Source organism: Protobothrops mucrosquamatus, unplaced genomic scaffold (genome assembly GCF_001527695.2).
Source record: "Protobothrops mucrosquamatus isolate PMUCROS unplaced genomic scaffold, P.Mucros_1.0 scaffold41, whole genome shotgun sequence".
NCBI lineage: Eukaryota > Metazoa > Chordata > Lepidosauria > Squamata > Viperidae > Protobothrops > Protobothrops mucrosquamatus.
The window spans coordinates 205767-227386 of NW_015386423.1; the positions used below are offsets into that span (position 1 = coordinate 205767).

Genomic DNA, 21620 nt, shown 5'->3' on the forward strand with positions numbered 1-21620 from the left:
GAGAAATCCCCAATAGCAGCTGCACGGGCTTGGGCGCATGTTGGCTAGGGAGGGGGGGGAGATGACGCTTTTGCCGAAAACAACCCTTTCCCGGAAGCAGAAGGAGGGCGGCCGAGGGTCTGGGGTACGCCACTCTGCAGCCCTCTTTCCAGCCCTCTAGACCGGTTGCTCTCTGCCAGCCGGGATGCCCTTTTGAAGCAGAGAGGAGAGCATGGCGAAGCAGGTACCCATGGAAGGCAGTCTGGACCATCGGCTGCCCAGTTGCCCAGGTGAGGGACAAACTCTGCCCAGGGAGAGGAAGTGGGAACTGGAGGGGGAGCACGAAACGGACCGTACTTTGCCCCGCTGGGCCACCTTGCTGCGTAAGCCTGCGAGGGTGCGAATGTGCTTCCTTTCAGGCTGGCACCATGTGTGGCTGCGGGGCCATCTTGATCGGCTGGAGTTGACTCTTTTTGTCCTTGAGCCGCCTGGCAGTCGGGAGGTGGAGAACTTGTGTTCAACTTTGGCGCTTTTTTTGGCTCTTCTCCGTTCACAATTAACCGGGGTCAGAAAAGACCATTGCGATTTGGCTTTGGGGACTGAATATCAGAGTGTAGCTCCCTTTGAGGTTAATTTTCCAGGAACAAGATGCAGCTCATGGCTGGTTGTGGGTCTACTCAGCATCTTCTGCCTGGTGGGCCACCGGCTGACCTCTTCACCCGGAGAAGAAAGAGGAAGGGTCTCCCCAACCCCTCTCCTTTTCCTTCTCTTGTTTTCAGAACGGATTTCAGGGGTGAGGGGTGGGGGCTTCAGTTATTCCAAGTATTGCCCCTGATTATTTGGGCAAAGCTGGGATAATCCCTTGAGCCCCTTGAAGAGATTTTTCTTTTGTGAAGGGAGGTGAAGAGTGAAGGCAACGGTGGTTGCCGGCAGCTTTAAAACTCTCCCAATCACCCCCTCCATCTTATCAGGCGATTGTGCGTCATTTTGCTAGTTGAGTTGTCAGGATTGTGTGAGGGTGTATGTGTGCTTTAATGTTCCAGCTGCGCCGGGTTGGCTGTTTCCCAGCTTCTAAAAATTCAATCTTAGGAGGCCACGTTGGGTTTTGCCCTTCATTCACACCCAGCAGGACAACCCATCTTCCAAGACGCAGTCCTGAGCAGCCTCTTATTGACTGTTCCCCAGCACTGGGTTCAAGTTACCCTATTCCTGGAAGCTTCCCTGAGCTCTTCTGGTTTTGTTCTGAGGTTCCCCTTTGTCTTTTGTGGTACTAGCTGGAAGTTGAGTTCTCCCCATTGAACTGATCAGTAGGCAGAAGAATCACTACTCCTCGTTGTTCAAATTATGGGCATTTGCTTAAAGCTAAGAGAGGGTGGCTGCTTCAGTTCAGACAGACAGAGTGGTGTGTCAATTGAAGAGAATCTTTGTAGTTCAGGATTGAATTGTGGGGATCTTGGTGCTCTCTAAGATTGATTGCTTCCTTGCAGACGTTTCATTACCCAACTAGGGGACATCATCAGTGCACTGATGAAACGTTTGCAAGAAAATAACCAAGCTCAGAGAGTACCAAGAACTCCACAGAGTGTTAATGGCAGTGGGAAGACCCACCACCAGAGGATGGCTAGTCTTCATAAGCTTCTGAGTTCTTCTCTAGTATTTGGCTGAGCTTCAGCCAGACCAGGAACACAATAAGATTATGACGGTCTTTTAAAGTCATGTCATGGATTGTAATGAACTTGGATGAGGTTGAGTGGATGCAATTGTCCTATGCAGGACTGGGGGCGTGGGGGAAGGGGTGCAATGAGATTTGAGAGTCTCAGTGGAGATAGTTCCTTTGGATGCTGGTTTTGGTTGCTAATTATCTCTGCTTGCATAGCGCTTACAGGGAGCAATCTAAGAGAAGTTGGTCTTCTTTGTTTAGGGGGGGCACTGAAATTTAAAGACAGGATGAGATGGTAAAGGAAGAAGGACCAGAGGTTCTTTAGTAGGCATGAGAGGACCTGGTTTTCTGTTTGACTCCAATCAAATGATAAAGTTTGGCAGGTACACTTGCCAAACCTTTCCTCGTATGCTTTCTGGCTGGATAAAGTTGGCATGGCATCCAATTCCCAAAATTGGTTCACAGCTGATCCTTTTGGGGTTAACAACAGCCAAGCTGATGGGTTGGGCAACCTGGGCTCTCCTGCAGGCTGCTGATGTTCCCGGCGTCCCTCTCCTTTGGCCAGGTGGGCTGGAACTGCTGGCAGTTGTAGTTGAGGGCCATCTGGGGGGTGGCTGGTTTCCCAGCTCAGGGGTGGCAGTAGGTGAGATCACACAGAGAGGCCACAGAAGGAGCCAAGTCTCCTCCTATGAAATGCCTGGGGTCAGTTGGTGAGCAGCAGTTGGAAATGGGCAAAAGGGCAGACTTCACATGGATGTTTACTATTCTGGCATTCAGGTTCTGCCGTTCTCCTAGGACAGTGTTTCTCAAGCTTAGCAACTTGAAGAAGTGTGGACTTCAACTCCCAGAATTCCCCAGCCAGCTATGGAAGAGTTGAAGGCCACACATCTTCCAAGTTCCAGGTTGAGGAACGCTGCTCCGAGGGATTGTGCCATTCCACAGGATGGAGAAGTAACTCCTGTCCTTTTCATCTTCCCAATTCTTGAGGTGGCTGAGAACCCCCCTATCTGCTCCCAGGCTATTGTTCATGTTGCAGCCCATCCCCCTGTTCCCCCTCCCCATAGAGTTGCATTGTCTAAATGATACAAATTAGTCACATCTGCAGTGGATGGAGCTAGATTGGGCCACGGAGGAGTTGTGGGGAAACCAGAATCTCTAAGAAGGTTCATCTGGATGGTGGATGCAGACAGAATAACAGAGTTGGAAGGTCCCAACCCCCTGTTCAAACAGGGGACCCTAAACCATTCGGGACAAATGGGTGTCCAATCTCTTCTTAAAAACCTCCTGTGATGGAGCACCCACAACTTCTAAAGGGTAGCTTGCAAGCAACCCAACCTGGGTCACGATACAGTACTTCTGAACTGCTGGCTAGCCTGCGTTGGGTTGGGCCCACATCCCCTCCCAGCCTCGCTGAGGTCTCTGGGCTCCAAATGCAGCCACGGCACCCCCTTTCCAGCGAAGGTCCTTCTGTGGAGGCCCCCAAGGGACGCCAGCCTCCTCAAGCAGCATCTCCTCGCCATCTTTCCTCTTCCCCTCCATTCCGCTTGTAACTTCATTATCGCCGGCACACAGACCGATACCAGCCCAATTTGGTTAATGATCCCGGAGATAGGAATTATTCTGATAACTTTGGGCCAGCTGGCTTTCAGGAACCAATCGGAGGGTTGCTTGGCCAGGAAGCTGATGGGGAGATAAGATAAGGGCAGAATTGTATTAACCTGCCGGGTGGTGAAACTGAGCGCCAGCGCCACCGATCCCGAGATTAGGGGCAGCCAGACGCAGGCGCACACCCGCCAGCCGGAGGGGGAGAAATGGACTTTGTTCCTTGCGATAATCGACAACATTGTTTTGGCCATTAGGCCTGGCCAAACTATTAATTGATGTGTCCTGATCGTGGCCAGTTGATCCGGGAGGCGGTGCCTGGAGGAAAGCTCAGATGGGGGCTCTGCCTGCTCTTTGGAAGTGGGGTCCGTCCATCTTGGTCCACCTATCTGTCTGTCTGTCTGTCTGTCTGTCTGAAGTCCAGGCTCTGCAGAGATGGCCCTGAGCTAGAGACCCTGGGGTAGGAATCAGGAATATCCAGGCCTTGCTTTCAGGCTGAGGGTCTTCTCAGCCAGCCATGTTGGTGCCCACTGACATACATGTCAGCCCACCATCAGGAGACCAGCACTGCCCATTGTGCCCCTTCCTTCCTCCCTCCCTCCCTCCTTCCCTCCGCCTGCCTTTTATCCATCCATCCATCCATCCATCCAACCTTTCTCCTTTGCACACTAGCAGAGATAGAGGGAAGGGGGGAGGGAAGGGAAGGGAAGGGCCCCTCCTCTGGGCTAGCCCTATTTTTGTCTCCTTCTGTCTGGAACGGTTGCCTTCTTTATCAGCCGCCGAGTGTTTTCTCTGGTGAGGATTGATACACAGAAGATGCTCTGCTCTGACATGGAAAGTGTCAGCCAGAGGCTCTTATCGTCCAGCCTTGGTCTCCTGACCCAAACGAAGCTGATTAGCCAGCAAGAAGCCGAGGGAGGGAGGGAGCGAGGGGGCTGCTGGGTATCCCAGGAGCCGGCCGGAAGTTGGAGCTCCCAGGCAAAGTGGGAAGTGTCTCCTCCGGACCTGCCCGTGGCAGAGATGGAGATCCCTACGCACTGTTGCAAAGGCCCTGTTGAATGTCCTCTTTCAAATAGGGACACAGGGTTGCCTCCATTTTCCTATAGAGTTCGGGTGGGGGGCGACAAGGATCTTTGCTTTACAGGCTTTGGGTAGTTTGGTGCACCTCTTGAGTCTACAACCGTGTTTCTCAAGCTTGGCCACTTTAAGGCAGCTGGACTTCAACTCCCATAATTCTCTAGCCAGCATGGTCCTGATGAGACTGGCACACCCTGGCCAAGATGAAAGTTGGCGGTGCCCATGAGGTGGGCAGAGACGGCTAGCTGTGGGCCCCCTCTCCCCCCTTCTGATAAACCCTGGCAGTGGGGACTTCTCCCTCCCTTCTTTTCTTCCCCCTTTGATGTGGGGAGAGGAGAAATCTGATCTCAAGGATTTGTTTCCCAGGCAGGTCAACGTGGACCCCCAACCAGCCCTCTGCCGTGCCTCCGTCCACCTCCTTCCCCTGCAGAGGGTTTAGAGAAAAGAGGGGGATTGCAAGAATGCTCACCCCTTCCTCCTTTCCCAGATGTGGAATGAGGAGGGGGAGGTCTTGCTTTAGCCTGCCTTGAAGTATTGTTTAACTGCCATCTTATCAGCAGGCAGCATGATGGAGGTGCAGCTAAAACATTTTTAGGCCAGTCTTCCCAGCCAATTTACATGTTATCTCCCCCCATTAAACCAAGAGGCTTATCAAACCATCAAGGCTATTACAGCTCCAGGCTGCCTCAGCCAAGGGTCCTAATGAAGCCTCAGAGAGGCTCCCTTTTCCATGGAGAGATGCCAGCAACTTTGTCCCCTCCCCAAGAAAACCCCTCTCTGGCAGGGGTGTCCAACCTTGGCCACTTTAAGACCTGTGGACTTCAACTCCCAGAATTCCCCAGCCAGGCAGGGGTTTCCAATCTTGGCCACTAAGACCTGTGGACTTCAAGTCCCAGGCATGGCTGGCTGGGGAATTCTAGGAGTTGATGTCCACAGGTCTAAAGTGGCCAAGGTTGCACATTCCTGCTCTATGGAATAATCGGAGAGGATCCTGAAGAATGGGGTCCGAAGCAGGATTTGGGGTGGGTGATCCCAGCAAGAGGGTGTTCCCCAGGCAGAGCAGAGAGCGTCCTTGGGCTCTTTGCAATCTGGGGCTCTTTGGTTGGGTTGATAGAGCAACCTGCCAATTTCTAGGCAGAAGCCTGGGATGGGTGAGTTTGGGGTGGGCACCAGGTCAAGTCAAGTGGGCAGATATCCAAGATGCTATAATCTTCGTGTGACCCCTGAAGATCAGCGGCACAGTGGTGGAGCCTGGTACACAGGTAATCTGGGAAGGCCTGGAAAGAGCCCTTTTCTTTTTTGCCCCTGCCATTTTTTTCTTTCCTCCTCCTCCTCCTCCTCCTCCTCCTCCTCCTCCTCCTCTTCCTCTTTCCAGTGAGGAAATGAGCAAGACTTTTCTAGGGAAGATTGAGTGATGGCACACAAACTCTTATGTCTCACCTGATTTTCCATCATTTCTGAACTGGTGACCATTCCCACCTCAAATCTCCCAGTTTAAATATTTGGCCTTGGCAAAGAGACCCTTCACCCTGTCTGTTCCAGCAAGGTGTTGTCCCCAAAGCACCGTCTAACTGGCAGAAGCACCTTTTGCCAAGTTGAACTGCCCACTGAGTCTGGTGCGCCTCGGTGCCATGGCACGGCGTCCCTCAGTGGAGCAGCTCAAATAAACCCCTGGAGGGATCATCCAGGGTGCCGTGCAGGCTCTTCGTTGAGCCTTCGGACTTCCCCCAACCCTCCCTTTCTTCTCTTTCAGACGAGTTGGAGCTCCTGACCTCCCAGGCGGAAAGCAAGGTGTGTGCCAAACACAGCCTCCCCGGTGGAATGTTTTGGGGCCCGTTCCCGGGAAATATCCACAGCGAGCCGCCTTCTCCAGGACTGACCGAGTTGGTAAGTTTCCCCCAGATAGGACAGTTAACTTAGTGGAGAAGGAACAAGCCATCCTGGACCCTTCACTTGAGGAACAGTCATGATAGGATTACAAACACCTCAGGAATGGAGGGGCACCCAAATACACAGGGTGCAAGGGAGTTGTAGTACCAACATATTTGGGTGCGAGGAAGTGCAACCGCTATCCTGGACGGCTGTTAAAAAGGAGTTGGCCACGGAGGGCGCATTCCCTCTTTTCTTCTCCGTCTGACTAGATCCCGTCTCTGGCAGGACCAGCAGGAGTCCGGAAGCGGCAGAGAAAGGGACCTCTGTGGGCGAATCATTTCTCTCTTGGGGTCCTCCTCCAATAAAAATATTGCAAGATCCCTCAAGCCCCAGCGCTAAGGCCTCCAAGGGTGTCCCTGCAAAACGTCCCCCCACCTGGCATGATTTATGAGCTAAGGCCGAGAGCACTGAAGTGCCCAAATCCAGAAAGGGAACCACAAGGCGAGGGGGGGCCCTCCGCCTGGGTGCTGGAGGGAAGCAGGAGGCTCCACTCTGGGCTGGGGGCCTGCTGGGGGGGGGCTTTGCTTGTCTCTGGGATGACTGCGATGCATCCTCTTTCTCTCTCCAGCGCCATCCCGGGAATCTTGGCCTGGGCAGGGTGAGGGCTTGGGAGCCGGTCCAACTTTTCCCTGTCCTTTTGCGAAGAGGGAGGAGGAGGAGGAAGAGTATCGGGACCCAGCGTCTGGGCCTCCCCACTTTCTCCCCCTCTCTGTCTCCCTCTGCTCCCCATTTATCTTTTTTTGTGCTGAATTAAATCCTTGATTAACCCTTATCTTGCCAGTTTGGCAGCTATCTCTTCTGTGGCGCCGTCTGTCCAGACAACCGGTACAGGATGATTGATTCCTTAAAGATAGGCTGCAGCTTTCTTCTGATACTTCATTTATTGTCTAAATATTTTTGCTCCTGTTTCAGCAGCTTCCCTTATCCAGCCACATTGACGATCCCCAGTCCTCTTGTTCACCTCGTTTCCACTCTCTTTTCCTTGGTGTTGCCAGGGGGGAGGGAAGACCCTCCTGCCCCCTCAGCCTTTCTCCATTTTTGGCTCTCTGGAAGCCTCAACTTTCATCAGTCCTGGGCAGGAGGGGTTTCCCAGTTCTCTCCCCGGAATATTCTGGGAATGGAGTGGCCCAGAATGGAACATGGGTCCTTGGGGAGTGGGCGGCAAAACTACTGGCCCCTCCTTGGATGCCTGGCAGGTATCAGCTCTTAAGGAGCATCTCTCAAACTGGATGGGGCCAGTATGGCAGTGCAGGAACCAACTTGTGTCCCCATCTCATCCAGAACTTTGGCAAAAGAGATCCATTTCATTGGTTGGGAAGACCCTTCGAAGCAGAAGACGAGTAATTGGTGGGCCTTTGTTCGTGGGAGGTAGATCTGCAGTGAGGTCCTCCAATGATTCCAGTTGGATGAGGGTCTTGTAGACAAGGAAGTTGTCCAAAGAAGGAAGAAGGAAGCTGGGAGAGGTGGTAAGATGGCGGAGCAGAGTTCTTGAATAGACTGGCATACAGAGATGAATAAGCATGGTGAAACTGGGCAGAGCAAAACATGTAGCATCTGGGTACCAAAAGCAGACCCTGAAGATTTTGGTGTAAGATGGAGGAGGAAGTGTGGCATGTGACCTAGGGGTCAGAGCTGGATGGCAAGTAGACCAGATTCCCCAAAGTGCAGTTGAAAAATTGGATGGTGCTTCCTCTGGAGAAGAAAATATTCCTGAGTGATATGATTCTGATCATCAAACAATTGCAAGGCTGCCATTCAGAGGAACAGAATAGACTTCTCTGCTGCTCCAGGGCTACTTCTAGTGAGGGTGAACTGAGAAGAAACAGGTTTGAACTGAACATTAGGAAAAACGTCCCAGCAAGTGAGTTATTCAGCTGCAAACCGAGGTGCCACAGGAGGTGGTGGGCTTGCCTCCCCTCGAGATATTGAAGCAGAAGATAAAACAACACATTGAGAGCAGGATTCTGATTTGGAGGCCCTGGCTTTAAAACACGTGATGATCTAAAGCACAGGGGTAGGCAACCTTGGCTCTTTTATGACTAACTCCCAGAATTCCTGAGCCTGAATTCCTGAATTCTGGGAGTTGAAGTCCACGAGTCATAAAAGAGCCGAGGTTGCCTACCCCTGATCTAAAGCAATATTTCTAAGCCTTAGCAATTTTAAGAAGCATGGACTTCGATTTCCAGAGTTCCCCAGCTAGCTGGAGAAGGCCATGCCTCTCAAAGTTTCTGAGTTGAGAAACCCTGATCTAGAGGGATGCTTCAGAGTCATTCTGTGAAAGTCCTCTTCCCTGCACCCCAAATACTTCCGGCTGTCCAGTATGCTGGACTTGGGTGGTGCTTCCACGAACATCTGGTTGGCCGTTTGGGGGATTCAGAACGCTGGATCAGATCACAGATCCCAAAGCTGCTCCTGGATGGGAGCAAATGTACTCTGTACTGAAAACCCACCACCTCTTGAGGGCACCTCCTCCTGCTTCTGGCATGATTCAACCACCCTCTGCAGGACAGAAATGGCTGGGCTTCTTTCTCCATGCCCCCTTCCTGCTGGGAGAGCAAATCATGATGAAGCCTAGCAGTTAGCAGGGTGGCAGGTTCTGCTCCTCTCCCTTGTTTAGCGAGGGGTCCGGATAAAGTGTCCCAGGCGGACGTTACCCAGATAGAGTTTCCGATGGTTATCAGACCCACTGGAGATTCAAGACACTGACCTCTTTGTTAGAGGGGAAACAAGGAGAGTTCTCAGCATCACAGTGCTGCCCCAGGCCCACTTCCTGCGGAGGGTCTGGAGTGGAAAATGGCCAGAAGAGAAGCCACAGCTGGGTTGTCAATGTGTGTCTCTTGTAGACTCTGGGGCATGTATCAGGATTGTAGGCCAAAATGGGATACTGCTTGGAGCCGGACCGGCCACGGGATGGGCCTGAAGGAAACGTGGCAGGTGGGTCCTGTCTTAAGCAAGGGCTGGGGAGGAACCCTCTTGCAAAATTGGAGGATCTGGAGGGGGTGCGGCCCTCTGAACTGAGCCAGGTTTGGCCCAGGGGTCTTTGGGTTTTGGTGCCCTTGTGGTATGTGTGTCCCTTTTGTGGGTGCACAGACTGAGGGTCCTACTCCAAGCAGTTTCCAAGCTGAAATCTAACATAAAGAAAGCCCAGAGGAATTATATCGCCTGCTGACCTCGACTTTGTGATCCCCATCGTATCTCCAAGTGTGGGATGCAAAAAATAGTGGCAAGAAAAATATACTACTAAGAAAGGCCCACTAGAGAGGGGTCTCCAACCTTGGCAACTTTGCAACCTGTAGACTTCAACTTCCAGAATTCCCATAGCTGACTGAGGAATTCTGGGAGTTGAAGCTCACAAGTCGAAAAGTTGCCAAGGTAGGAGAGCCCTCCCCTAGAGAACGCCCTGCAGTACAGGGGACGGATGCACAGGCCGTGGCAGATGTGGGCAGCGATAGGCATGCAGGCATCAAAAGGCTGCTGAGTCAGGGCACCCTCGCACCTGCACCAGGTGTGGAAACTTAGTTTGGGGCAATTTGGAGGCTTTTATTTTTCAGAATAGACAATGAAGAAGAAGAGAACCGCTTAGTTGTGGCAAGGGCTATATGGGTTATTGTTTGGGAGGGTCTTTCCAGTTTTGGAGGTGGACAAGGCGACATCCCAAGTTGGATCAGGCTTGGCTGGCATCTGTCCCACACTCAAAGGGCTAAATATGGCACTGAGGGGGCCGGTCAGAGACGCCAGGCTGTGGGGAGGGGGAGAACCCAAGTGCTGAATCAGCTGATCTCCCAGTTGTGCCCCACCACCCCATTCCACCCACGTGGCAGCGCTGCCCCTTCCTTCCTTCTGCACTGGGGTGGCTCCCGTTTTCTGGCACGTGCAATCACACACACAGACGATGTAGGCCGGCTGTTATTTTTGTATCGTCAGCAAAAGTGTGTGTCTTCTATGTGTGGGTGGGTGGGTGGGTGCAAAAGAAAAGAATAAGGAGCTTGCACGTGTGTGTATTATCAAGCCTTGAGCACTCTGCTCCTTGGAACGATAAGCCTTAAACCGACCAAGACTGTCAGTCTGAGTGGAGGGTTTAGAAATATTGGGATGGATAATTAGATTTCATATCGTTACTGCTGCAGCCATTGAAGGATCAGGCAGATTAATTTTTTCCCCTCGCCCTCCTTCCTTCTCATTAATATTCATTAGCGGCCCAGGAGGCAGAGAGGGGCGAGGGCTGAGCAGGAGCGCAGTGGGGCAGGCGGCAAGGGGGGGGAACAGCCCAGGACCTTCCTCCTCCCTTCCCCTCTCAAAGGGGGCACATGCCGCTGTGCCACGCACTGTCTTTTCCTCCAAAGTCCTGCTTGGCCTCATGTGCTGGAACGTTTTTTTCATCAGCAGCTATTTGGAGGAAGTGTAAATTCGAACCTCCATATTCAGCAGCAGTTCACCTCTCCCCTGACTGCCAAGGAGGAAAGAGGCGGTTCTTTGGCCCCTTTCTAGAAGAGTCCATGTCTATCGCATTAGAAGGGACAGAATATTTTTCTCTAGTTGGGATCATAATTAGCCACCCTCGTTCAAATAGGGCCTTGAAATAGAAGGGCAGACCCCTTCAGATCTCCCTGAAGGGGTGAATGTTGGCTGCTGCCTGGGTGGAGTGTTTCGAGGGGGGGTCTCCTCAGCCCACAGGGGTGAGGGGGAAGCAAAAGGAAATCTGCCTCTTGGGTCTGGGCCCCAGAGTGCCTAGGGTGGGTCCGTAAGCTGCAAACCACATTAATACCCAGAGAGGAAATTGCTGAGAACCCGCTGGTTTTCGCTGGAATTTGGCAAAGGGGTACATTTTGTTTTGATAGGGCCAGTCGCTGGAACAAGATGCACTTAGTTATTTGTAGTGGGGAATGAAAAACTGCAGGATTCCCAGGGGCTGTGTCCCGTGAGGGGGTCCATTGGATAGGGGAATCTCTTGTGGTAAGTAGGGGGCTCATCCGTGGCCCCTCTGACTCTTTCTCTGTCTCGAAAGCAGCATCAGAAGGACCCAGGATGGATGTGGGGGTCTTCCAGCTGTTTATTCTCTGCTTTTGATTCCCATCTACCTCTTAGGTTGGGATCATAAGGTCATCCTCCAGTTCTCTGCACCCCCAAAAAACAGCCTGTGGGTGCCCCTCCCTGGACAGGACTTTCCAATTGTCTCTTGTGCCGCAAACCGGACCGGGGGTGTGAGATAGGTGGGAATTCAAGTAGAGAAAATTCAGGATCGATGCTTAGACCACCTTGTTCTCCAGAAGCTTTCCAGCCCTCCTCTGAGGGTCCTGGGGGCTCAAGCAAGGTGGCTTCAGGGTCCATACCTGCCCATCCTTCCCATCACTGCTGAACATCTGTGGCTGCATCAGCGGCACCTGGGGCTCCATGGCAGGTTGGAGAGTCACAGTGTTTCCTTTTGTCTTGCAAAAGTGGGGCCCAGCTTAGCTGACTGCCCCCCACTCCAGCAGTCCGGCCTCTCCTCCTCCTCCTCCTCCTCCTCCTCCTCCTCCTCTGCCCCCTCTAATCTCTTTTCCTCCCAGCACACCACCGAGGTTAGGGGTGAAGTGGCTGCTTCCTCCCCGACCGGCACGGCTTGGCCCGCGGGTGACGAAGAAGAGGAAATAACAAGCTTGTTGTGTTCGTGCTGGGGCCGCAGTGGCCGCCGGGTCACTTTCCACAAGGAAGGGGGCTGTCCTCGGGCGGAGGCCCCCTAACTCCTCGGGGCTGCCCTGGCCCTGCTGGGCAGCCGTCCGGAAGGGAAGTGAGCTCTGGGCTTCACTCTGTGGCCACGTGGATCACGCCACCAGGCTGCTGGAGCGAGGAAGGAAGCCACCCACTGACCTGGGCAGGCGCAGGAGACACGTGTCCACATACCCCAGACACACACACACACCCAGCATTGATTGCTTGAGTCAATTCGTATCTCTGCCTGTTCGGGTGGCGTGACGTGCCGTGGCGCGCCAGGCAGCTCCGTTATCACCCACTGGTCCAAGGCTGTCGCCGTTCTGGCTCCCTGAGGGTGGTGCTGGGTGAAGCCAGGCCAGCTCTTGAAAGGGGAAGGGGCACCAGTTGAGAAGATGAACCCGGGCGGGGTTCCCATCCCGTCATTGCAGCGCATTTGTGGGGGAAATTTGAGCATCTCCTGGAGCATCTACAACGGCAGCCTTCCCAACCAGGCTGGTTCCAAATGTCCGGGCCAAACTTCGAGACCTGGCCAGCTCATCTAGATCCTCCAGTGGTGGCCGGTTTTTGTTGTTGTTGTTTTTTGCTGGAGTTCAGAGTGGAACCTGTTTTGAGAGAGTGACTGGCATGTTCGTTCAAACCCACTTCTCTTCTCTTCTCAGCTGAACCCGCCCGTGACCCTGATCCTGCAGGATGACACGTGCTGGCTGGCCAAGCTGTCCTTGGTTCCTGGCGAAGGGGACGCCAATTCGGTGATCTACAAGAAAGGTCAGCCCTTGAGCAGTGAGCCCTGCCTGATTTGGGGTGGGGGGAGGGAAGAGAAAGGGGTTCATTCCAGTACAAGCAAAGGATGCTAAAAAGACCCCCTCGAAGGAGAAGTACCTATTTACTTGTTTTCAGGAGCTAATTCTCCCCAACTGGTGTCTGCATTTACTAAAATCATGCTGTTAACTGTACAGGTAGTCCTTGTCTTACAACTACGATTGGGATGCGAAGTTCCATTATTAAACAAGGTAGTCATTAAGTGAGTCACAGACCGTTTTATGACCTTAAGGGTCACTTCAACCATTGCAAATTGGTGCCGATTGCCGAGCACCCAAATGTTGATCACATGACTGTGGGGATGCTACAATGGTCATAAACCCAAGAACCCAGTGGTCACTTTTTCAGTGCTGTGGTAACTTTGAATGGTCGCTAAAGGAATGGCTGTAAGTACTTAGTCCATCAGTATATTTCAAGCAGCAAAGAGGGGCTGGCAGGGAGGAAGCATCCTTCTATTCGGTGGCAAAATATGGAGGAAAGAGCAGAACTAGGGAAGTGAATGAGTTGGAAGGCACAGATGTAGCAAATGAGCACCCACAGGCACGAGGGTTTAGGGCAGGGATCTTCAAACTTGGCCCTTTTATGACTTGTGGACTTCAACTCCCAGAATTCCTCAGTCACAAGTCATAAAAGGGCCAAGTTTGAAGACCCCTGGTTTAGGGATTAAATTGTAGCTCTGGGAAGCTGTTGGGAAGATGCAGATTTGAAGAAAGGGTGGTGGGTCTACAGTGCTAGATGTTTTCAGGGGTAGCATTCCAGGCAGAGCCCAAGGAAGGGATATGGGCAAGGGGCTTCCGAGTGGACAGGTCAGGCGTGCTAAGCTATCGGAGAGAGAGCCATAAAGATCATTGTGCCATTTTTTTGTGAAAGTGTGGTCCAACACTGCCACCTCTCTTTGGCTGTGTGCATTGCACAGAGCAGTCAGTGCAAAGTTTCAGAGAGAATCAAACAAGCTTTCTGAAACCGCTGCTAAAAAGGACAGTGATGCTCCTGCCTGTCCTTTAAGGCTCTTGGCTCAAGTGGTCATTCTTTAATCTGAATCCTCAGAGACACCAAGCTTCTCAGGGACTAAGCAACTTCATCTTATGTTTTGGATGTATAATATTTAATCAGCTTCTTTGAGAGTTTCTCAGGATAATACCAGCATGTTTAATAATTGAACACCATCCCAAGAAGGCAGAAGCCACTTTTTACATTTAATGAATAATGACCTCTCTGATGCCCCTACACAATGTGTGTGTGTATGAGCGAGTGTGAGTGTGTGTGTTTGTGTGTGTGTGTGTGTGTGTGTGAGAGAGAGAGAGAGAGAGAGAGAGAGAGAGAGTATAAAAATGTGCACATAATATTTTAGATATACCTTTTATTCCCCTCTTTATCCTTACTGTTGGACAATCCAATGAGCAGCTGGTGCTCAATATATTTTTCAGGTCATTCTGCTGTTCATCAGAGTTGTTGCAGAATTCAACTCAGAAATCAATTCAAATTCCACTGCATAACATTTATTCCATAGCTTCTCTTTCTCCATGCACCGGAAAGTAGACCACCTAGAGTCTTGGCCTTGGGATAGACCTGTGAGACAAGCCAGCTGCTGCAGCTCCTACTGTATTTTACAACCAAGAGTGGAGCCCAGGGAGGGTGATTTTTCTCAAGGCTGCTTGGGAGACTTTAGGTCCCAACGAAAGGACATCATCTCTCTGGACAAAATTGGCCATTTCACAGAGCAACAGAACTGAGGCTGGACGATACTGCATCTGAAAACTTGTGGTTCCCATAATTGTGTTATTTGATCTCCTTCTCAATTTCCAGATGACTCCATTTGGTGTAAAACCACCAAGCCTCTTTCCGAAGGAGATGCACTGAAGGCGTTTGTCATGGCCGAACCGGTGGGGATCCCCAACCACACTGGGAAGACCGAGAGTGGGGAGTCCGCTCCCCCTGTCGCTCTGCCTTCCGAAATCCAGCTGCTTCCCCAGCAAGCGGGGATGGCAGCCATCTTAGCCACGGCAGTTGTCAACAGTAAGTGATTGGTTAAGGCCTTCCTGCAGCCATCCCTGCTAAGAGGCCTGAATGCCAACTTCTGGGAATTCTGGGAGTTGAAGTCCACGCATCTGGCATCTGCTCTGCTGCTGGATTAGATCGTCCATCCCAGCCTTGGTGTTGACCTCAGTGGGGGCTCTCACTCTAAACGACTCCTCTCATCACTTCAAACACCCTTCTCAGTTTCTGTTCCACGTCTGCCCATCATGTGCACACTGTAAATCATGGCAGCCCCTCCCCAGGTCCTGCTGGACTGCCTCGTTGTGACTGGTGGAGTGTTCCTGGGAGGGGTGATCAAAGAACATCAGGAAGGTATAAGTGCCAGATGAGGTCACCCAGAGCAGACACAACAACTTAATGGCATATAATCAAATCATCACAGGTAGTCCTTGACTTACAACTTACAATTGGAACCAGAATTTCCATGGTTAAACACAGTTGTGCCCGATTTTACAACCTTTTTTGTCGTGGTTGTTAAGTGAATTACTGGAATCACACGGTCACTGAATGAATCTGGCTTCCCTCATTGACTTTGCTTGTCGGAAGCCAGCTGGGAAGGTCGCAAATGGTGCTACAACCATTGTAAATACATTCCAGGTGCCAAGCACCCAGATTTTGATCACATGACCATGGGGGAATGCTACAATGCAAGGATTGGTTGTAAGTCTCTTCTTTTCAATGCTGTCATAAGTTCAAATGGTCACTAAACGAATGGTTGTAAATCAAGGACGACCTATAGAGATGGAAATCTAGCAGAAAAAGAAGCCACGGCTTTGTTCCTGCAATCATCCCAACTTTTGGGCCCAGAATTAAAAACCAATGACGGCTCAGAGCCTCCCCTGAGCTTTGGGTGGCTGGGCCTCGTGGGGGCCGGTCTAATGGAGGACCTCTGATCATGAGGGTTTAGCCAATCGCTCTCCTGCCCCGAATCCACGCCCTTCGTGGTTCTCTGGCTGCAAAGGAGACTCTCCTCCCCTTCTCTGATCCTCTTCTGCCTTCCAGAGGACGTCTTTCCCTGCAAGGACTGCGGCATCTGGTACCGGAGCGAGCGGAACCTGCAGGCTCACCTGATGTACTACTGTGCCAGCCGCCAGAACGCCGCCTCGCCCGCCCTGGACGAAAAGCCCAAGGATGCCTACCCCAACGAGCGCATCTGCCCCTTTCCCCAGTGCCAGAAGAGCTGCCCCAGTGCCAGCTCCTTGGAGATTCACATGCGCAGCCATAGCGGTAAGAGCTGTGCCACGCTTGGGAGGACCCAGGTTGGGTGGGAAGGGGCAGAAGGGCCCCGGGGGCTGAGGGGCCCCAGTTCAGACACAGAGGCACCCCAGCTTTCAAAGCTCTCAACCTGCACACGTTCGAAGTCTGGGACTGATAGGAGGTTAGCTACCGTTGTGGGGTTATTGTCTAATATAAAGTCTAATCACTGGCGGTGAGGTAGGGAATTTCATCTCAGTCGTGGGCATCTCCTGTAGCCCTGCCAAAGTCCAACTGATTTCTTTAAGATGCACCCGTCTTAAGAGGTGTCCTGACCTCTCCGTCACATTGCAGAGCTGTGCAGGAAACCGTGGACCAGCCCTGCCATTTTTGGGCAGGAAGACACCACCGTTTTTGCCCCAAGTCCTGCAATTCACATCTGGCTTCTTTTTCAGGAGAGAGGCCGTTTGTCTGCCTCATCTGCCTGTCTGCCTTTACAACAAAAGCAAACTGTGAGCGACACCTCAAAGTACACACAGATACCCTGAACGGTAAGTTGGACTCAGGGCTGGAAGTACGACATGGAGTGGATCCTTTTCAGAGACCCATTCGCTGTGCGCATGCTACTCTTCCTGGTTCACTCACTCTTGTGCAAGGTCCAAGCAAGGCTCCCTTGCTGGCGGTGGAAGCTTCTGTTCTGCCCAGGGGGGGGCCTACTCCCAAGAGTTCCTTCTCGTGGTGGTGGATTTGCAGAAAGCCCTGGGCTTCTGTAATTGGACAGAAGATGCTGGCAGCGGAAAGCTGTGAAAAACAGGGTGGTCGTATGGTAGGACGGAGAAAAGTGTTGGCCTCTGTTAGATGCCCCCTGGAGATGCCATGGCTCAGTGGCAGAGCCTTTGCTTGCCTTGCAGGAGCTCCTAGATTCAGCATCTGTAGATAGAAGAATTTGGCTTGAAACTCTGGAAAGTCATGTCTACTCTATAGTTTTAAGTTCATTTACTACTACTTCTAAGTCACTTTGTCCATATAAGCTGCCTCATCCTACCCGCTGTACACCAGCGTCAGTAACCCCCAGTGTAACTGGAGTCAAGGCTATTGGTGGATCACCAGCTTTGCATGCAGATACCCCCAACTTCACTACCTGCTGGCCACCATCGACAAGTTTGTGGAGAGGTCCTGGCAGCCCAAGTATAGGTAGTTTTATGCTGTTCAGACCAAAAATCAGGCAGTTTCCTGTGCTTACAGGTGTCTGCCACAGCTGTGGCTTCATCTCCACTACTCGGGACATCCTCTACAGCCACCTGGTTACCAATCACATGATCTGCCAGCCTGGCTCCAAAGGAGAGGTCTACTCCCCAGGCCCCACCATCCCTGCTTCCACCACTAAACCAATGGCCCTGGGTAAGTGAGGGAGGTCCAAAGATGTCCTGTTCTGGTTAGAAGGTCCAACTAGGGCTGACAGAGTTCTGAGGAACCTGTTTCACAAAGTTGCATTTTTAAAAAAATAAATAATAGGTAGGGAGTGAACCCGCTGGTGAATTCTAGCAAGTGTCTGTAAGTGGATTGGTATTGGCAACAATTGATCAGGTTGCCTGCTTAAGTTAATGTTGGGATCACACGAGAGATGGCTTCCTCTGGATTCATCCTGATGGATATGATCTTGGAGAGCAAGAAGATCATGGAGTTCCCAGAAGATGCTAAGCCAGATAATTTTTGCTTGATTTGCGCAACTGATTTATGCAGTCAGTAAATGATGGTGACATATGAGCCCAGTCACACGCATGTGAGCCCGGTCGCCATGGGCATTCCCACAAAGGCTCACCCCTTCTGTTTGTCTTCCCTTCTGCAGGCTTGAGTTCTCCAGGTTCGTCCTCCACATTCAAGTGCAGCTTCTGTGGCTACGTGGCCAATTGCTTGACCAGCCTCCAGCAGCACGTGGCTTTGCATAGCACCGCGGCGACAGCTCTGCCCAACTCAGAGCCCAAAGCTGTTCAGCAGAGCCCGCCAGAGGCACCCGCCAAATCCCCTTTACAAGAAGTGAGGGGGTCCCCTGCAGAGGAAGCGAGAACTGGGTCGCCTTCCCAAGGAAAGAGTCCCAACTGGGTTGATGGGGCACCACCTGTGCAAATCAAGGAAGAGCCTTTGGATGAGGGGGAAAACCCTCAAGGAGCCTCCCAAGAAGAGGCAGCTCCGGAACCGGAGGCCGAGCTGGATGCATCCCCCAGTGTGCCCTCGCCCCACAGCCTGCACTCTGTAAAGGTGAAGTCAGAGATCACCAGCCCCACGCCAGGATCCAGCCCGGTGCCCAGCGAGCTTGGCGCCAGCACCTCCGGAGGCACCGTCTTTCTGCCCCAGTACATGTTTGGCCATGAAGCCACCGTGATGCCCCAGGCGTCGGAGATCTTGGCCAAGATGTCCGAGCTGGTTCACAGCCGCCTAAAGCAAGGCCACGGTGGGGTGCCACCTGTCCTCTTTCCAGGCACCCCGGTGCCCAAGGGTGCAACCTGCTTTGAGTGTGAGATCACGTTCAACAACATCAACAACTATTATGTCCACAAGCGTCTTTATTGCTCCAGCCGCCGCCTCGCTGAGGAGAGCCCCACTGCCCTGCGCAAGGCCAAGATGTCTCCCGCCACTGCACCCAAAGGCCCAAGCGCTGCCGGGGCACGTCTGTCACCCGGAGAGAGCAGCGCAGCCCAAGAGGGGGAACTGGAAGGAAATGCCACCCCTCCCGCCCTAGAGATCAAGCAAGAAGTCAAAATGGAGGAGGGCGGAACCAAAGCCAGCCCCTCCCCTGAGACAGATGGAACTGGGCGCATCAGCGAGGGGAGCCCAAGTCCAGGCGCCAGCTCCGTGGAGGAACCAGAAGATGACCCCAACCGGACCATCTGCGAAGCCTGCAACATCCGCTTCAGCCGCCACGAGACCTACATGGTGCACAAGCGCTACTACTGCGCCTCCCGCCATGACCCCCCCCTGCGCCGGACCAGTGCGGCCGGCAAGCTGCCCTTCCTCCCCCAACCGATTCGCACACGCAAACGCCGCAAGCTGTATGAAATCCACAACGCCAGCAGCCAATTGGGGGCTGCCCCAGAGGTCCCTCGCCCCGAGGCGTCCCCTGTGGTCCCTGCTCTCATTTCGGTGGTCAAGGCCACCCCGTCTCCCAGTTCGAGCCCAGACGCCGAGGGCCCCATCGACCTCAGCAAGAAGCCCCGCCTGCACAGCGGGAGCCGAGTGCTCCCAGGGATCCTTCCCCTGGCGGACTACCACGAGTGCACAGCCTGCCGGATCAGCTTCCACAGCCTCGACAGCTACCTGGCCCATAAGAAGTACTACTGCCCAGCCACGCCCTTGCAGCCCAGCACCATGGAGCAGCTGCAGAAGATCAAGGGGGCCACCCCAGCACTTCTGAAGCCCCAAGAAAGCCCAGAGGGTCGGGCTGAGGAACCCGAAGGGGTAGCAATCAAGGTGGAGAAGGTGGCGCCTTCCTTGAGCCCCGTGGCTGCACCAGCCAGCTTCTCTGCTGTAGAGCCACTCCAGCAGCAGCAACGCTACCTGGAGGGCAAAGCCCAGCACCTCGCAGGTGCCAAGGTGCCCCTGGCTGTGTGCCCTTACTGCCCCATCAATGGCACCGTGAAGGGAGACTTGGTAGAGCACTTCCGAAATACTCATGGACTGTTTGTGACCAAAACAGCAGCAGGGCCCACGTTGATAGAGGCCACCCGGACGCTGGCCGATAGCAGCCCGCTTCCCTCACTGCCAGCCACCTCCCCGCCACAGCCAGCCCCCAGACTACCCAAAGACAGCTTCAATGGCAAAGAGGCGCCCATCCCTCCCCTGTCCAATGGGAGCCCTCGACCAACGCCTTCTCCACAGCCCCTCCTGCCACTTTCCCCCTCTGTCCCCTTGCCCCTCTCTCCCCTGCCCGAGGCCCTCCCCAGCGCCCCCCCTCCTGGGTATACGGACAAAGGTGCGCAGACCCCTTCCGGCAAAGGGCTGCCCACCCCCGTGGCCAACGGCAGCCACCGGTATTGCCGCCTTTGCAACATCAAATTCAGCAGCCTGTCCACCTTCATTGCCCACAAGAAGTATTACTGCTCATCACATGCGGCCGAGCACATCAAGTAGCATACCAGCCCGTCTGTCTTTTGTGCCCGAGCAGCGTTGGCCTTCTTGGGAGTGCAGGCCTCTTGCCAGTCATGGCAGCCGAGGGCACTGCCACCCAACATGCTCTCTGCCCTTTGGTCTGGAACCAGGGAAGGTTTGGGTTTGCATGAAGAGCAGCTGTGGAGGGGGCCGAGAAGGGGGGAGAGGAAAACTTGAGGGTGCTGCAGGGATCCTGCCTAGACTGAAGCCCAGAGCCCCGGTATGCGTCCCCAGGGACTATTTTCTTCAGCCCGGGTGCCCTTTCTCCCTGTTCTCAAGGCCGCATTGTTCAGGATTGGCTGAGGTAGGATCTGAACAGCAGAGATGAGCTGCAGGTAAGGAGCAGCAAGACCTGAATGCCACTTGGAGGACCCATTCCCTCCAAAGCTCAACACGGCTCATTTGCAGGAGAGAGTCAGAGGAGTCCGTTGCTCCATCTTCTTTTTTTAGTTTCTTTGTCACTCTCTCCCACCCACCCAGCCACCCTTATCCCCATAGTAGTGATTTTGCTGCCAAGTAGCTGCTACTGCAGGGACCCAAGAGAAATTTCGGACAGCCCTTTCTGGTTGCAGAATCTGGGTCTCGGATCAAGCACGTGCATGTTTCCCCTTGCTGTGGGCCACGACTTCATTGGGGCAGCAGATCTTTCTTGGCATGCCTGGTGCCCCCATCTCCCTGCCCCCCAATGTCAGGGCCCAAGATCAGGGGGTGAAGCCAAGGGCCCCCAATGGCTTAGAGATGAAGTCCCGAGCACAAGGGGGCCCTCAGAGAATTGGGGGTTCCGATGCTGAAGATGAGGGACAGCCATCAAGATTCACCCGTAGAATCACTGGGCGTTTCGTACGGGTGTCCAAAATGTCTTCAATTTCAATTCTTTGGTGAAACACCAACTGAAAACAAAACTGAAATCATCTAATGGTGCAGAATCCTCTTGTTCTGGGAGAAAGGCTGCCTGCATCCAGCCATCTTTTTCTGTCTCCCCCCCCCCACACACACACACATTCCTTTTTGGCTCCTGGCATCCCCTCTTCAGTTGGCCCTGGGCCCCGTGCCAATTGTCCAGGCCTTCCCTTCTGGCATGAAACAGGAGGGGCAGAGCTGGTGAGCTACAAACCCCCCCTGTCTTTCTGGGAAGGAACTCCCTGTTGGCCCCCAGAACAAAAGGAGAAGAGGAGACCTTTCATAGTTGGGAGCAGATTTACACCTTGTGCATGCTCAGAGACCTTGACTCTTGGCAGGTCTGCCCATTTTAGAAAAAGGTATGGAGCTAAGTCATTCTGGAGCGCAAGGACTGCTGTCCTGTTTTTCCAAAGCAAGACCCCCTCCCACTTTTCAGGGAGGTGAAAGGTCGTGCATTCCTCCCCCACCCCCACCGCCATGGAAGCCTGCAAGGGGCAAAGGTTTTTCAGGGTTCCTCTTTGCAGAGGAAATGGGATAAGAGAGATCCCAGCAGTGAATGATGCCCCAGCTTGCCTTCCACTTC

At 53.2% G+C, this 21620-nt stretch overlaps 1 protein-coding gene across 1 annotated transcript in view; it reads left to right on the forward strand.

The window, feature by feature from the left end:
• Nucleotides 1-20119, forward strand: part of ZFPM1 (zinc finger protein, FOG family member 1) — a 64483-nt gene extending 44364 nt beyond the window's left edge. Inside the window, exons 6-12 of the mRNA XM_015811394.1 lie at nucleotides 6072-6205; nucleotides 12601-12706; nucleotides 14567-14776; nucleotides 15800-16024; nucleotides 16447-16542; nucleotides 17237-17392; nucleotides 17856-20119. Of these exons, the coding sequence (XP_015666880.1) occupies nucleotides 6072-6205; nucleotides 12601-12706; nucleotides 14567-14776; nucleotides 15800-16024; nucleotides 16447-16542; nucleotides 17237-17392; nucleotides 17856-20119 (3191 nt within the window). The remainder of the gene's footprint in view (nucleotides 1-6071; nucleotides 6206-12600; nucleotides 12707-14566; nucleotides 14777-15799; nucleotides 16025-16446; nucleotides 16543-17236; nucleotides 17393-17855) is intronic.
• The last annotated feature ends 1501 nt before the right edge of the window (nucleotides 20120-21620 follow it).